This window comes from Mandrillus leucophaeus, unplaced genomic scaffold (assembly GCF_000951045.1).
Source record: "Mandrillus leucophaeus isolate KB7577 unplaced genomic scaffold, Mleu.le_1.0 Scaffold95, whole genome shotgun sequence".
Taxonomy (NCBI): Eukaryota; Metazoa; Chordata; class Mammalia; order Primates; family Cercopithecidae; genus Mandrillus; species Mandrillus leucophaeus.
In genome coordinates this window covers 4891970-4909532 of record NW_012110363.1, presented here as the reverse complement: position 1 = coordinate 4909532, position 17563 = coordinate 4891970, and the positions used below count along the sequence as shown (strand labels likewise).

Below are 17563 nucleotides of genomic sequence, written 5' to 3'. Positions count from 1 at the left end.
CCTCGGCCTCCCTAAGTGCTGGATTACAGGCGTGAGTCACCACATCTGGCCATAATACTATTTCTTACTATCCATACCTTAATAGTAGAAGTTAGTAAATAGTGAAATCTGTCAAGTAAATTTTTTAAGTTCACAATTTTATCAAGTTCACATGCACAGCAGGTTTCATACATACAACTATTTGCAGTAACAAACATGTAGCAGTACTTTTAAGAAATTAAGTACTCTAAAAAATGCAAACCTAAGATTGGCTGCTTTAAACACCTATGAAAAGCCTAATCCACTATCTGCTCTTCTTAGGACCTGGAGCTTGGGCATGGGAGCTAAAGAAAAGGAATAGGAAGGTGGGGCGTGCCTGTACCCCAACGCTGACAACTGAACCATGGTGAGCCTCACTGTGGCCTCCCATACACCTTAAGGAAAAGGGAGATACGATATGGATACCTGTCGGTTTACTAAGATTATTTGGCAAAATTTCTCTTCTTAATGCTAAAATCATTTTCCCCAAAGGGTTGTGTTACCTTGACTAAATTTCTCTAGAAAAACAAACCAAAAAGCCTAGATTGTATAGTTACCTTTTTAAAAAGTTCTCCTGCAAACCATTGTAGTCTCAGATTAATCAGGTCCTCATTTCAGAGTTCCAAATGAAAATCTGAGAGAAATACTAATATTAAACAGTCATTCCATTTAAGATGCCTGTTTGAGAAACTTTACAAACCTTATGGATGCCGACATACATCAATTACCCTCTTCTCTCTCAAGCTAAGGAGAATCAATTTCGAAATAAGTTTCCTGTCCAAAGAATTTGTCAAATTCTCCTATCAGAATGCATCTGTGATATGTTTGTACTTCCTCCATCATCTGAGAAAAGTACTGCCCTATCGCCACCCTCCTGAGTGCCCACACCACACTGAGAGTCCAACGGCAGCCAGGGTATCAATGCAGAGCTGCCAGCCCAGCACCTTCCTGCCACCCTCGCCAGACCACTGCCAGCAGGTTACATGCCTCCCACAGAAACTTCTGACAGGAACTTGTAGATAGAACACTGGAGACGAGTAAGGAGCTGAGATGATTGTTAGGGTGGATGGCCAGTCTCCAGAGAGAAAGGAGGTAGAAGCCATATGCCACTATCATTTTCCCCTTGCTGCATTCATATGAGAAGTTAGAAACAATCATTTATTCTTTCTACCTTGTCAATATCTCATTTACCCAAACTACTTTCCTGTGAAGATTTCTCAAGATAGACTAACAAATGAAATGCCTTGTTTTATAGATCTTTAGAAGATTATTGAGTTTTCTTTGTTCTTACAGCTTGTTGAATCAACAGGGTAAGCCTGGTTAAACTGTAGCCTCTAAGGATGGGTCCGTTTCCTGGCAGTGTTAAATGCCTAGGACATTTCAATTTCAAGGTTTTGGGTCAGATTGCTGCACACACAAAATATGCTGCCTTGATTCATATACACATGACTTCTGCTTAACTTAAACTTCCATGAACAAGAAATGTCTACAAGGTTTAGAGAATCCCAAGAGCTGTGGTTCTGATAATTCAACAAAGGGCAATGAGAAGATGATAGCAAGGGCTCTGAAGTCAGATTGGGCTTGAATACAACCACCGTCACTTACCAGCTGTGGAACCTCAGCAACTCAATCTGGGCCTCAGTTGCTATGTCTGTAAAATGGGACAGTACTTGGTTCAGAGCTTCTGTGAGGCTTAAATGCCATTTAAAGCACAAGTTTTCTGTGAGAAAAATGTGTTGAAACATGTAGCATAGAACCTAACACATTAGGTGCTCAAATGTCCATCCTGCTCTCCTGAACCACCCTCTCTCTGTATCGACCATGTACCCTGAAACTTCAGACTCAAGAGCTCACAAATAGTGCAGCTGTGGACAACACTGCCCTAGTTTATGTACTTTACCTAAAACCTCAAACTTCTCAAATACCACATTATCATTTCCCTCACCAACTCTAAAATCTACGCTAGCACATATAACCCAAACCGTTAAGTTAAAACTGTTCTTCTTCACCCTTACAGCTCTTCACAGCCTGGGCCCACCCAACCTGTACATATTCAGTTCCCAATAAGACCCCTGATATGGTTTGGCTCTATGTCCCCACCCAAATCTCATCTCAAATTATAATTCCCACATGTCAAAGAAGGGGACAGGTGGGAGGAGATTGGATCACGGGGGCGATTTCCCCCATGCTGTTCTCATGATAGTGAGTTCTCATGAGAGCTGATTTTTTTTTTTTTTTTTTTGAGACAGAGTCTTATTCTGTTGCCCAGGCTGGAGTGCAGTGGCACGATCTCGGCTCACTGCAACCTCTGCTTACCAGGCTCAAGTGATTCTCATGCCTCAGCCTCCCAAGTAGCTGGGACTACAAGTGCCCATCACCACGCCCAGCTAATTTTTGTATTATTATTTTTTTTAGTAGAGGTGGGGTTTCGCCATGTTGGCCAGGCTGGTTGCAAACTCCCGGCCTCAAGTGATCCACCTGCCTTGGCCTCCCAAAGTGCTGGGATTACAGGTATGAGCCTCTGCAGCTGGCCGAGAGCTGATAGTTTTAAAGTGTGGTACTTCCTCACATATGCTCGCGCTCTCTCCTGTCGCCTTGTGAAGAAGGTACTTGCTTTTCCTTCACTTTCCACTATGATTGTAAGTTTCCTGAGGCCTCCCCAGCCCTGCAGAACTGTGAGTCAATTAAACCTCTTTCCTTTATAAATTACCCAGTCTTGGGCAGTACTTTATAGTTGTGTGAAAATGGGACTAATACAGCCTCCCTCTCCAGGCCTAAAAGATTCCTGCTCTTACCTCAGGTTGTGCCCAGAATGCCTTCCCTGCCACCCCGTCTCAAGTCTACAGTCCTTCAAGGACCTGGCGTGGGTCCATCCCTTGCCCTGGAAACCTTCCCACACGCACTGCACTGCTCTTCGTTTGACCTCTGAGAACACTTGCTGTCCACACCATTCATTTTGGCACTTCATCACACACTGTCTTAACTTGTTCCTGATTTCATATGTTTGTCTACTCAGTGATTTTATAAGCAACTCGAGATAAATCACATTTCATTTTCTTCTGTAGCCTTTGAAAGGAACATAACACAGTGCTGGGCATGTGCAAAACATCTAATACATTCTGGCTGTGGTGAACAGTTTATTTTTGGATGGAACCCAGTTTCTATTAAGTCATCTGCGTATTTCTTTTTTTTCTGGCATATTACACCTCCAATGCACAATCATTAATATATTTCTTTTCTATGTACCACATTTAAATGAGTAGTATTTCATGTGATTATCTATTTTTAACCCAATGAAGAGTGAGGAAATGCTGTTCTTCCATATATGCTTCCCATAACTACTTATTAACTCATCATGCCATTTCTCCTGGAGGGGGCCAGGAATGCAGTACTGCTCTACAGATAGGAACACTCAGGACAAAAATAAATAAATAAATAAATAAATAAGAGCTTATTAAGCATCTTGGCATGTAAGAAATAAAGTCTAAGAACTCACAAGTGTTTCCAACTTTTAGTCCAATGAGTCTTCTAAGCCCTCTACTATAAAATCCAAGGACCACATCAGGGTAGAAATCCCTTAGAAGACAAGGGTGCAAGAAGTGCCAATGATGGTCTGAATTTATTGTCATTAGAAGAAAACACAGCTACTTCTATCATACACTTTGCTACAAAAGTTCCCCATCTTTATGCTGCTTGACACGGACCCTTTATCAATCTTCAAAGATGTCTCAGCCCTCATGTGTATTATAGACAGCAGGCGTGTGGAGACTTCTGTATTCATAACCAGCTCTAAAATCTGCACAATAGTTATAACAGTGCGGGTTTATCTATCAGGGATAAGCCACTGCAAAGCCTCACACACAAAGGGAAGAGGCAACTTATGATTCAGGTAATTGGAAGCACTTCCCTCTGTTTTTCTCTGAGATTTTCTGGATAATAAAACACATGATTCTTTGGCTTCATTTGAATTCCCATTTGTTAATCATTTTATGTAATTCTGGTAAGTTTTATATATTTATTAAACTGTACTTGGATGGCTGAGAGCCACTAAAAGGACTGCAGAGGTGTGTGAATTGTAGACCAGTATTTTAGAAAATAAAAACAAACCAAAAACCACCTTCAGTCTTAAATCCATCCAGAGAAAAGAAACCTGGTTATCATTCATTCTTCTTAAACCATCTTTTCCAATATACAAAGTCAGTTTGACTTTTTTTTTTTTTTTTTTTTAAACTCATGTTGAGTAGACATTCCTGACAGCAGTGTTACGGAGAGAGGGGACAGACAGACCTCCTGTTGGTGGCAAAGCCAGCTCTGAGATATGCTGAAGGGGTCATCAGCAAAAGGGGCTTCAGTTCCCTGAAAAAGCCACACTATCCCCTGCAACCTTCCCTGCTTCTCATCCTCATTCTGCTACTGACCCCAGCTGAGTCCTCACCACAGCCACCCTGTGCGCACGTCCTCAGCACCCTGGCCTCCTGCTTCCACACACTTGTCCATGCTATTTTCACTGCTGATTTATTTCTATTTCCTGTTAAACTGCAAACTCCCTGAGGACAGATGCCATGTCTTCTTCTCTCTGGCTACTTCTAAGAGTTTTCTTTACCTTTGATGTCCAGTTGTTAAGTGTGAATTTGTTAATATTCTCCCTACTTGGGAGTCAGTGTGCTTATTTAACCTGAAAAATGCCGGCCATTCTTTCTCTGAATATTACCTTCCCTCATTTTCTCTATTCTCTTTCTGGCATATGCTATAAAGTCTCTTCACTCTGGCCACCACATCTTTTACTTGCTCTCTGATATTTTTCATGTTTTTTTGTCTCAGAGCTCAAAAAGATAATTTCTTAAGTAGCCTCCATTTCAAATTCTAATGATCTTTAGCTGTATTTAATCTGCTCTGTTCTTTAACCTATTCTTGGAGTTTTAATTTCAGGGACCATTTTTCAATTTTAGAAGTTGTTTTTAGTTCTTATACAAATCTAAATGATCATTATCACCTTATTCTCTCTTTAAGGTTCCAATTCCTTCTTTTTATCACCGTAAACATTTTAAACATGGCTACTTTAATAGTTATTGCCGATTGGAGGAGTGCTGATTCTCCTGCTTGTATGCGCTTGCTCTCTCCTCATGATGATTTCCTGGTTTCCCACATATGTTTGCAATTTCTGAATGTGGGCCTATCTTACTGGAGCTATGTTTCATTTTCCTATATGCGTCTCATGAGCTTGTGGTTGTGAAAGTGTCTAAAGTAGTGTGCTTCCTTCTGCCAGAGTCCTAAAGGTTTCTATGCTCCTGGTTTTATGTTTATTTCTTGGGTAGGGATTCGCAAATCACTCGGGTAGAATAAATCTGGACCTGAAATCCACAAATAGCACAGACCAGGGGTTTTGATTTCTCATGGGTGACTTTATTTTCCCCAACCTGTTTCCAGCCTGTTTCTTTGCTGCTTCACTGCTTATGTCTGGTGATTTCTAGTCTCCTTTTCATGGAAGAATAGTTCTTTGAAGCTCCAGGCTTTAGGTAAGGGGCTCGATTCCAGGTCTCAAGCCTTATGTGCATGTGAGACCACAATCTCTCATCCTCGAGTGAATCTGAGAACCTCAGCACCCAATTCCTAGGACCTGTATCAAGACTGAAATCCTGGAGGACCAGCTCATGCTTACTGCTTCGGTTTAGATTTCCATTTATCTCTGGCACAAAAGGATTTCCTTTTTTTTTTTTTTTCATGCACAGGAATTATAACAATGGGGCAGCAATGAGAATAGTGATGTTTTATCCATCACTATATAGTTTTAGAGGGGAGGCATGCCATCCACACCAGTTTAGTACATGTTGCTAGAATCCTCCCACCTCAGAATTTTTTTTTTTTTTTTGGGCTGGGGGGACGATGTGTGGGGAGAGAGGAGACAGGGTCTCACTCTTTCACCCAGGCTGGAATGCAGTGGCTCCATCACAGCTTACTGCAGCCTTGACCTCCAGAGCTCAAACCATTCTCCCAGCTCAGCCTCCTGAGTAGCTGGGACCATGGGCACACAGCCACCACACCCCGGCTAATTCTACCTCAGATTTTGACTACTGCTATAAACACAGTGCCAAGCACATAAAACGTACCTGATAAGTATTTTTCAATAGATAAATCTCTAAGGTGTGATTCTCCCCACTCTAACCCAAAAGCATCTCCAGCTTCTCTGCCCCATCAAGTGACTTGAGTTATCTTGACCACCTGAAATGCCACCATTGGAGATTTCCAGTGCATCAAACATATTTTTAACACATGAAAATACCAGAAGGGGTAACAGTCATATATGACCTTATCATAACTCTATAAGCATTTGCTTATCAGAAATTTTTCTCTTGGAAGCAGGTTTAATGTCAGTCACTAAAGGCTTAAGAGTTATAATAAGGTAAACAAGAGGAAGAGGAAAATAATCATTTGGGACCATGGGACATTGCTGAGGGATCCTGGTAGGTATCCATGAAGACAGTATGAAGACTTAGGGGTAGAGGGAAAGAAGAAAGGGTCCAAAGTGTGGCAAGATGGTCTGGAGGGTTGCCGGGAAAACGTCTGATCTTCTGTGTATCTGTGCCTGGGTTCACCAGACTCAAGCCCAAATTCAGCCCGTGGCCTTGAAGACACCGTACATAACCTCTGGAATGGCTGACTGTCAGGCTGGCCACTAGCTGAGTAAAATTCAGTTGGAAGTTGGGAAGAGGTGCTCAAGGTCAGAAAGGGTATCAGAATCAAGTTGTGTGATGAGATATGCAACTCCAAAATAAAATGAGAGAGGGCTGGTAGCTTTTTTGCAGAGAATGGCACAGATGTTCAAATATCTTGTAGGTAGTAAAAAAATTTTGGGAAAAACATCAAAATTAGACATGTGTCTAACTCTGACACGATGCAAGAGACATGAAGCCCAAGAGACCTATAAGCTTTTATTCTCCTTTAGGTAACGACAGTGAACACACAGAGCCGCAGGCATGTCTAAACATCTTATTCTTCCCCTTTAAGTTTCTTTAAAGAAAGGCCATCTCCCATTTCTCTTTACTTCAGAAGAAAGGGCCCCACTATAGTAATAGACACACATGGCTCTAACTCCAGTTTTATGGGGAACAGTCAACTAACGTTAGTGAGCACTTTCTATGTGCCAGGCACCAGGCAAGGTGCTGGGGATATGAGGAAAATTAAGTCCCTGCTTTCTGCTTCAAGGCACCTGCAGCCCTAGTGAGAGGAAGACATCTGGAACAGAACAGGGATATGGGGCCTGGAATGATTTCGAAGAAGAGGCAACGTATGAAATGGGTCTTCAAAAATGTAAAAAAGTTTGTTCAACAGTGTCCTAGGCAAAGAAAGCATAATCTGATAGGCAGACGGGTGTGAGGAAAGGTGGACTATTTAAAGAATGGCAAACAGTGTGACTGGGCATAAGAGGAGATACAGGGGTATGTGTGTGTACCTGAAGGACATAAAAGGGACAACTCCACCTAAGGAGTTTATAGTTTAGTCTCTTAGAAAATAGGAAGCTATTCAAGCAAAAGAGTAAATAATTGTCTCATGCTTTAGAAAGTCCTCTTGCAGCACTGCACAAGGTGATGGAAGGGGGTAAAGTGGGCATAGGGACGCCATTTGGGAAGATCAAAAGGAACTTTAAAAAGACTAGTCACATTGAGAAGGGGAGAGAATGACAATGATTTCAGACTGGAGTTGGGGATACCCAGAGATCAGCATTTTTTTGTTTAACCACAATCCATGATAAGAAATACATTTTAGCATCATGACCTGGCATACATGCTTGTATGACATAACCTGGTATGACAAGCCATATGCATACAAGTGTGACATGTGTGCATGTGTGTATAAATACACACACACAAAATACAAAGGTTTCATTAATCAGTAAGCCTAATGTGTGATGATCTTAGTTCTATATCATTAAAAAAACTGGTAATCAAAACCCATTTATGGGTCAAAATATATAGTTGTAAAAGTGCTCCATAGGCCAACAGACGTAGGTAGTGTTGCAGTGAGGGCTGTGGCTATTGAAGACAGTGGTAGATGCCAGAGGTACTGCCATGTTTATTATCCAAACACGGGGAAAAGAAAACAACGAGAGATGTTCCAAAATAGTGGCTTTGTCCTACAGAGATGTTTTCTTTGTATCCTATTGATTTTGAGGTTGTTGCTGACCTGAGGTATTTAATGTTATCTGTTGTTACTTAAGTAATGATTTACCATTTGAAGGGACTTGCTGTTCTTTTATAGTCCTACAGGTTGATTGCACTGCATGGACTAATTAGGTATTCATGAGCATATATATATCACAGCCAGGCTTTTAGCAAAGCTCTTTATCTGTGCTACTGATTCCTGCATGATATTTCTGGAGTCAATCTGTTGCTATGCTTAAAATTAAATGGAAGAGGCTGATGTATCCAATGGTTACTTCATCTTATAAATGATTCTGTAAAATGCTTGTAGCCTTGGAGCATAGTTGTTTTTTAAAAAACATCAAAATGTAGTGTTAATTTTGGTCTTGATGACCCTGCCCTGCAGAGTTAGAGCTGTCCATTCTGCTCCTGGGCAAAGCAAAAGTGAGTATTTTCAGCACTCAATGAATGTGTGTACAGGTTCAGTTCAGTCATTCCTAACAGTAGCCCCCTGGGATTGACAAGGCCACTGACTAGTTAGGAGAACTTTAAGTACACATATAGCTTTCTTTTCTCTCTCTCTCTCTCTCTCTCTTTTTTTATTTTTTTTTGAGACAGAGCTTCACTCTGTTGCTCAGGCTGGAGTGCAGTGGCATGATCTCAGCTCACTGCAACCTCTGCCTCCTGTGTTCAAGTAATTCTCCTGCTCAGTCTCCCGAGTAGCTGGGACTATACGCGCATACTGCCATGCCCAGCTACTTTTTTTTTTGTATTTTAGTAGAGATGGGGTTTCACCATGTTGCCCAGGCTGGTCAGGAACTCCTGAGCTCAGGCAATCAGCCCGCCTCAGCCTTCAAGTGCTAGGATTACAGGCATGAGCCACTGTGCTCGGCCCATATATTGCTTTCTTAACTCTGACAGTAATTTTCATTTTTACTAAAATAATGGTTGTTATTCTGCTCTCCCATATTAAAAACATGATATATTGCTGTATAATTTACAAAGCACTTTCACATATATTATTATTATTTACTGAGATGAGGTCTCATTCTGTTGCCCAGGATGGAGTGCAATGGCAATGATCATAGCTCACTGCAGCATTGAACATCTGGCTTAAGCAATCCTTCTGCCTCAGTCTCCTGAGTAGCTGGAACTATAGGCATGTGCCACCATGCCTATTTTTTTTTTTTTTGCTAGAGATGGATTTTGCTATATTGCCCAGACTGATCTCAAAGGATCCTCCCACCTTGGCCTCCCAAAGCTCTGGCTTTACAGGGGTGAGCTATCACATCTGGCCCACATTTATTGAGCACTTAGCAATGTGCCAGGCAATGTGCTAAGCACTTGATATGCATTATCTCACAGAATCTTCAAACCAAACCTATGACATAAGTACTGTTCACAGTATAGATAAGAAAATTAAAGAAACTTGCCCAAGGCCACAAAGCCACTAAGGGGTGAACCATGATTCAAACTTAGGTTTGTCTGGCTTCAGAAGTTAACTTCCTAACCACTGAATCATATTGCATCTGTTCCACTAAATACATTTTTCGGGGGCTTAGCAATGCCAGTTTACTTACCTAAGATTATCAACAAAGGAGTGGTAATACCAGGACTCAAACCCAAGCCATCGACACTAAGTCAGTGATCTTCCATCACCTTACACTGCCCCAAAATAACCCCAACAGTACCCCTGTCAGCAGTATTCACAGGCCAGACACAGGAGGAAAAAGGCGAGGCAAAAAGCTACCCAGGAGTCACAGGCATAGAATGCTGCTGGCACGTACGCCCGCTCTCTTTCCGTTTAAAGTCAAAAAGAAAACAGAGGAAAGAATGCACAAGATGTGGCAAGAAAAAAACTGAAACCGTATTACTTTACACTAATTTAAGGCAGCTGTATAACCTATATGTTAGGAGGCAGAGAGTTCAAATGACAGAAAAGAGGTAGTATATGGACTAAACAAGAATACGTGTTTAAATATTTAAAGAACTTCTGAATCTTGATATGTGAAAGTCAGCAATAAAAATGAAAATCAATGAAATAAAGTTACTATATCTTTCTTTCATAAGAGAGACTAGGATAAGAAAAGTACACAAAAAATATTGGAAGCTTTACAAAGCAATCTCTCAATGAGAGAAAAACTCCAAACTAGTAGTTATAAAAGTGTACATTTAGAGCCAGGTACAGTGGCCTGTGCCTATAATCCTGGCTACTTGGGAGAATGAGGCAGGATCACATGAGCCCAGTTCGAGTCCAGCCTGGGCAACACAGGAAGACCCCATCTCTAAAACAAACAAACAAACACATTCAATTTATGTAAGACAGATTATAAAATCCAAATTGTGCACAGGTCTAGAAGAGGCCAATAACCGGAATCAATTGCTTTTAAACAGTTAAAAATCCTTCTCTAAAAAGAATTAGGAGTACCAAAGCCTCCTGAAATCTAGCATGAACACTGAAATTAATGTTCAAAAAATAGGTTTTTTTCCTATTTTTTAAAATGCTATTTCATTTTTGAGATGAAGTCTTGCTATGTCGCCCAAGCTGATCTTGAACTCCTGAGCGCAAGTGATCTACCCACCTTGGCCTCTCAAAGTGCTGCGATTACAGGCGTGAGCCACTGTGCCCAACTCAAAAAAGCAAGCTATGATAAAACAATTTATTACAATTTTCTCTTCTTCAACAAGCTATTATTTCAGCTCTAACTCTGGTCATATACTTGTTTTTGGATCTCTGCTTCTTTCTCTGGCAACATACTCGAATTTAAATATTCACTGGGCTTTATGGAGCAGTAAATTCAGTATAATGTTTAAACAAATACTTCTAAAATATTTTTCAACAAATGTTTGTAAATGGATGTTGAAAGTAAGTCTGTTTTTTTTTTTTTTTTTAAAAATACTGCCATAGACCAGAGCGCCAGTCTGAGAGGCAGTTTAAACAGAACACAACTTCAAAAGCAAAACTCATTATGATGAATGTGTCAAGTGAAATTAGAAATCCACTAACGCTAATTGGATGTATTCTGAATGTATTAAACTTCTGAAGATATTTTTATGAACTCTTTGGAATTTCCTATTAACACACACGCGTGGCTGCACTTTGGATGTACCCACAATTTGACACAATATAGGTTATTATGCATAATAACTTTCGATCTCTCAGGGTGATTGCATAGTTTAAAGAAATGAGAAAAGCTACACTGTGAAAACACTCCATCCAAAAGGAAGGGAAAATGAAATATGAAAACGCTTGAAGAGTAATGACAGAGTAAACATGGTTGTGTTTTTTCAAATAAAAGAATTATAGAGCCAGATGGTCACCATGAAAATCTAATACACAAAAATTAGAACTTGCCAGCCTATGGAAACACAAAATATTTCATGAATGGTTTTACAGACAAGTTCAAGAAGGGTTATCAATCAATAGATTGCATTTCCAGAGTGGTCAGTGAGTAAATCCAAGGCATTCAAACAAAGTCCCCAGCTGGTAAAACTGATGTCACTGAGGACAATCCCGTTAGTTCCCCTGTAGTCTCTTGATACCTCTGTCAGAAGCAGCTCACTGGGCTTCATGGAAGGAAGGTCCGATAAGCAACACCAAGGTTCTTAGAAATCAAAATGATAGCAGAGCAGGAAAAAAAAAAAAAAAACCTCACAGTTTGGCATGTGTGAATATAAATATTAGATGCAGATAGAAAAGGTGCCTTAATGTTATAGGCAGTTACTAAACACACATAAATACAGCCTGTGGAATTGCCAAGGCATCAGACATCATTTTGGACAACTTAGATAGCATTATACAATGAGGGCATTATTCTTACAGGGGTCATTGATGCATGGACTTGTAAAATGATGACTATATGGTGTTCATAACTATAAAGAGAAATTATGATATTAAATAATTATGATATTATAGAGACAAAAGCACTTCCTAGCTTCATTCCAGGAGTATCCTGGTGAAGGGTGGTATGTGACCACAAAGCAGGGGTGGGGTTAGGAACATTTGGCCACACACATGTACGCTGGGCTGGCTTTCCCCAGCTTCGGACAGCCCTAGCCTCATCTCTTCGCCCTCCCCATTGAGGGAGGTTATGAGGACATCTGCTTCACTACTGAGTTTTTTTCCCACTTCACATAAATATACTTAGCCTGTGTAGCCTGTGTCTGATGTTTAGTCTTCACAGAGGAGATGCTCAAGGCCAAAGATAACATGCAATGCCTTTTGTTCCACCTCAAAAAAAAAAAATACTTGTTGGCCGAGGAGGTAGGTAACAGGCCAAATTCTGATTTTCTTAATGCGATGAGGACTTTCCCTATTGCACAAGATACAAAATGTTTCTAATACAAAATGCCTATTTTTGCACATCTGCCCAATAACAGCTCAATTAAAAACAGGCCCATCAGATTGACAGTTTCCTTAACTGCTTAGTTCCTGTAGCACTGCAGATAGCAGAAAAGCACTTAATGGCAGCCACGAGGCAATTTTCCAGTAAGACTTGTTAATCTTTATACAGTCATCCTTATGCAGCCATCAAAGTGAACTTAATGACAAATCAGTTAAAATAAATTACTTTTAGGAACTTGTTTAAGCATCGGATAAAAAACAAACCATATGTGACATCTCTTTGGTCCTCACCGTGACAGCATATAATTGTCATCATCTGTGCTGTTTATTCCATTTGCCCGGCCTATCTGCTAACCCACCACTTCCAGAGCAGCTCTTTGCCCTTCTCTGTCCTGTTCTGGGCCCCAGGAGGCTGACCTCTACGCACCACAAGGCTGTGTCTGCATCAGCTGTGCCACTGCTCCCTGGCTTTCAGCTGGGCTCAGCCAATGAGAAGCACCAGAAAGAGATCAGAGAATGGGAGGAGGGATGGCAGGAAGTCACCCCCCCCTCCATTGCTCCTGCAGCCAGGCCACTCCTCGTCCTGGCTCAGGCTCTCCAGGGCTCTGATGTCACGCTCCCTCCCCTTACTCTGTCAGGCCCAGGTGTGCTTCTAGCTTCCAGCTGCTGCTAGGCCCCAGGTGCCTCACTAGCCCTAGCTGGTTCCCATAACCCTGCCCACATCTCCATAAACAATCCCTTAACTAGTCTCTCTTCAGTCTAAACACCTGTTGTCGGCCAAGACCTTGGCTGACACACTGTCAACAGCCAGAGGCTCCACGCTGGGATCACTTACATGGACTGTGTGGACGAGGTCGGCCACCAGGCACTGCTTCAGCTTCTCGTCACTGCCGGTCCCATGAAGCACAAGATCAGGCATGTATGTGGGGCAGTAGCCCGCCAGAAGTGAGCGGCCGAAGTTCCTTACGTTCTGGGTGCTGATGCTCTGAGACCTAAAACAACATGTGGCCCATTAAAATGCACAGCTGAAAATGTACTTTCTTCTTTCATTACAATTGGTACAAGCACTCCAATGACACAGGTAAATAAAATAGATTCAGGGTGGCCCATGTCACCGACCCTCCAGTAAGTGGATCACAGGCGGGAGAAAAGGGAGTTTTTTAAAGAAAAAAAATTATATCCATGGGTGGTCATGAGTTTGTTTTTGTACCTCATATTGGACATCCACCAGGCAGTCTGTGTCAAAATACTGACAAAAGAAAATATCTCAGGAAGGGCCCTTGCCAAAAGCCTGGCTTTAGGAATCTGACATATCAGCACAGAATGGTGCCCATGACAGTGCGGAAGAACAGAAGAAATCTCTAATTACTGCTTTCAGTCATCACAGACCAAATAATCAACCTGATGGAGTGTTAAGGAAGAGGTGTTGTTTCCCAACCACCTCACGCTGCTCTGATCGGCAGGAGACAGGCCACACGGCGAGTGTAATCCACCACCTCCGAAGCAAGGCATCTGCTGCCAGCCACGGAGCTTCCCTGCAGTTGACAGAAAATTAAACTCCCTGTTCCCTCTCCCATCTCCACCACATCCCTTAGCTTCCCCAGAGGGTCATGATAGCTGCAAAGACAACCACTGGCCACCTGCCCCAGTGAGCTCAGTGGTACTAAGCCAGTGACCATCCTTGGAAGGAGGACAGGTGGGAAACCGTTTGTATAAAATTAATAATACTTCTAGTACTTTGTGGAAAAAAAGATACTGTGTGTAAAGCAGACAATAGTAGAAGCTAACACGATCACAGGCGTCAGGCCAGGAAAGTGGGATTTGAACCCAGTTCCCTCTACTTCCCAGCCTGCCGGAGTTACCTTGGCAGAGGCAGCTCCACTTCCAAGGACCCTCCAGTCCTGTCACCACCGTGACCCAGATCTAGCATGGCTGAAGTGCAGGCTTCATCGTCACTGTCTCCCAGGGCGCTATCTGAGCTTTCATTTCGGGGAATGTCTCCTTCAGTCCTGAAGTTGGCCTTCTTGTTGTCATCCCCACAGGGGATATTTGCAGGAGCCACGAGGCCAGGGCCCCGCTGGACACAGCTGGCGGCAACAGGCTCCAGCACAGGTCCTTCCTCAGCCTTCACATACAAACCTGTAGCCGCCTCCAGCCTCCCCGGGGCAGTTCCTGCTATGCGGTGGGAGGCTGCGCCCAAGTCAGCAGCGTGGCTGAGCTGCCCGGCAGCATCTGCTGCTGTCTCGTTTCTGCTGCCTTTGTCCTCTGCAAAACCCTTGTCAGACTCGCCTTCATCCCCCTCTGAAGGCCGATTCTGAGGACAGCAGACATTCTCCTGAAAGCCAGGTTTGAAAGGGCTCCTAGAAATCTGCGGGTCCTGAGCTGTGTCAGCGGCCTCCCTGGCCTCCAAGGAGGGGCCACAGGCTTTCATCCGTTCCTCCATTTTTTTCATGCGGCTTTCAAAGTCAGACTCTGGAGATGTGGAGCTTCCTATCTGGAAAGTGACCTTTTCTATGGGAGGTTTCTCCCAAAGATGTCTGTCAGGGCAAGGCCAGGCCACTGACCGGTCTGGCAGTCTCGTAGACATCTCCACTTTCAACGGCTCACAGACAGCTTGCTGGTCCATCTTCATTCCTGCCCCCAAAACTTCACAGCTGGAAAGTCTTGAAGAGCCATCTTGTGGTACCTCTTTATTTTTTTCATTCCCACAAAATGCATTCTGAGGTTTCCAGGAAGCACCTGATGCTGGCCCCTGGCATCCTGTGCTGCAAGCCTCAAAACCCTGCTCTGGCCTCCGGTTAGCTTCTTTGTCAGGTTTAAGAACCAGGTCTCTACTGTCAGTGCCCTCTGGGCTCTCAGAAAACCCTGCCGGCCAGGGGTTCTGTCTCTCAGCTGCTGTTGGTGGTAGGATGGGGGGTACAAGAGCGGGCTCGTTCCTCACCGTAACGACCACATACTCGGACTCCTCCACCTCTCCTTTCTCCAAGGCTGTTATGATCTTGCTCCCATTTAAAACTTGGTCACCTTCACTGTGATTGCCACTCCAGGTCAGCTGGTTCTCTTGTAGCTCAGAGCAACGGAGAAAGTAGGTCAGGACATAAAGTATTCGCTGGACCAAGTCCTTCTGCTTCCCTACCACTACGGTGCGAGTCAGTCTCACTGGAGAGCCTATGGCTCCATAAAGATCACCTAGAGAGCAAAGGTGGACACAAAGGCAGTGGTCTCTGGGGTTAGCATGTCACAGATATATCAGCCTTTACAAGAGCAAAATAGATGACTTATATTCCCAATCTGGAATCCCTGCTTCAGACTCCTGATTTCTACTTTCTAGTAATGACCATGTTTTAGTTTTGCCCCTGTAAGAGAGTCAGCCTGGACACAGGCTGCAGCTCACCACCCCTGGTGTGTGGGAGTCGTGCTGCTGTGCACACAGCCCCTACCAGTGCCTGCTGGGTCTTCCCTGCAGCTCAATGGGTCAGCCAATGAGATGGCCCAAAGAAGGTTAAACCCAGAGTTCTGAATATGTGACCAGATCTAATACTATATCTTGGAAACTGGAAATAATAAGAATTTGTTGGAAGAATCCCAGGACATTGGGCCTTGGGATGAAATCCAAATTCAGGAGTTTCTCAACAGAAGTGCAGTGAATTAATTCAAAATACTTAATGAGGTGGTCTACATAGATTTCTCTTAATACGCATACACACACCAAACAGAATCAGTTTGACTAACAAGAAGAAAATCACTTAGTCATGAATGAGTCTGAAGGTTTTAATTCGCTTGAAAATTCACCTGGGCCAGGCGCAGTGGTTTATGCCTGTAATACCAGTACTTTGGGAGGCTGAGGCAGGCGATCACCTGAGGTCAAGAGTTCAAGAGCAGTCTGGCCAACATGGCAAAACCCCGTCTCTACCCAAAATACAAAAATTAGGCGAGCGTGGTGGTGTGCACCTGCAGTCCCAGCTACTCGAGAGGTCGAGGCAGGAGAATTGCTTGAACCTGGAAGCCAGAGGTTGCAGTGAGCCAAGATGGCACCACTGCACTCCAGCCTGGGTGACACAGTGAGACTCTGTCTCAGAAAAAAAAGAAAAGAAAATTCAACTGGAAAAAAATATGTCCCATTAGCTATATCCTGACAAGTTGATTAAAAACTGACTAATGTACCGTGAGCTCTACCGTCAGCTTAAGGAGGAGAGAATAAGGGTAAATGTGTCATCCAACCACCCAGCAATAAGCTTTTCATCAAAAGTACTTAAGTGCCTAACTATTAAAACTACGGCATTTGATAATTTGATTATTACACTTTATAATAAGTTATACATATGATATGATGTGATGGAAAATTATAATAAAGCACCCACGTTTACTAACTGGACAGGCACTGTATTAAAATCCTAAAGATGTATCTCAGCTGGGTGTGGTGGCTCATGCCTGTAATCCCAGCACTTTGGGAGGCTGAGGTGGGTGGATCACCTGAGGTCAGGAGCTTGAGACCAGCCTGGCCAACATGGTGAAACCCCGTCTCTGCCAAAAATACAAAAAATTAGCCAGGCGTGATGACAGGCACCTGTAATCCCAGCTACTTGGGAGGCTGAGGCAGGAGAATGACTTGAATCCAGGAGGCAGAGGTTGCAGTGAGCCATGGTGACATCACTGCACTTCAGCCTGGGCTACAAGAGCAAAACTCTGTCTCAAAAAAAAAAAAAAAAAAAGAGATATCTCATTATATCTTTGTATAACCAAACTGGAATTAGAAACCCACTGAAGAATAACCAGAGGGCTGGGCATGGTGGCTCACGCCTGTAATCCCAGCACTTTGGGAGGCCAAGGTGGCGGATCACTTGAGGTCAGGAGTTCGAGACCAGCCTAGCCAACAGGTTGAAACCCTGTCTCTACCCAAAATACAAAAATTAGCCAGGTGTGGTGGCAGACACCTGTAACCTAGCTACTTGGGAGGCTGAAGCAGGAGAATCGCTTGAGCCCGGGAGGCGGAGGCAGCAGTGAGCCAAGATTACACCATTGCACTCCAGCCTGGGCGACAGAGCAAGACTCTGTCTCAAAA

The 17563-nt window shown here is 43.1% G+C and overlaps 1 protein-coding gene across 2 annotated transcripts in view; it reads right to left on the bottom strand.

Moving 5' to 3' along the window:
* The window catches only part of FNIP2 (folliculin interacting protein 2), a 137172-nt gene that overhangs the window by 21441 nt on the left and 98168 nt on the right, over positions 1-17563 (bottom strand). For both annotated transcript variants that reach the window (XM_011970522.1, XM_011970523.1), the window contains 2 exons: positions 14364-15690; positions 13337-13493 (listed from right to left, as the gene is read on the bottom strand). In XM_011970522.1, coding sequence (XP_011825912.1) covers positions 13337-13493; positions 14364-15690 — 1484 coding nt within the window. The remainder of the gene's footprint in view (positions 1-13336; positions 13494-14363; positions 15691-17563) is intronic.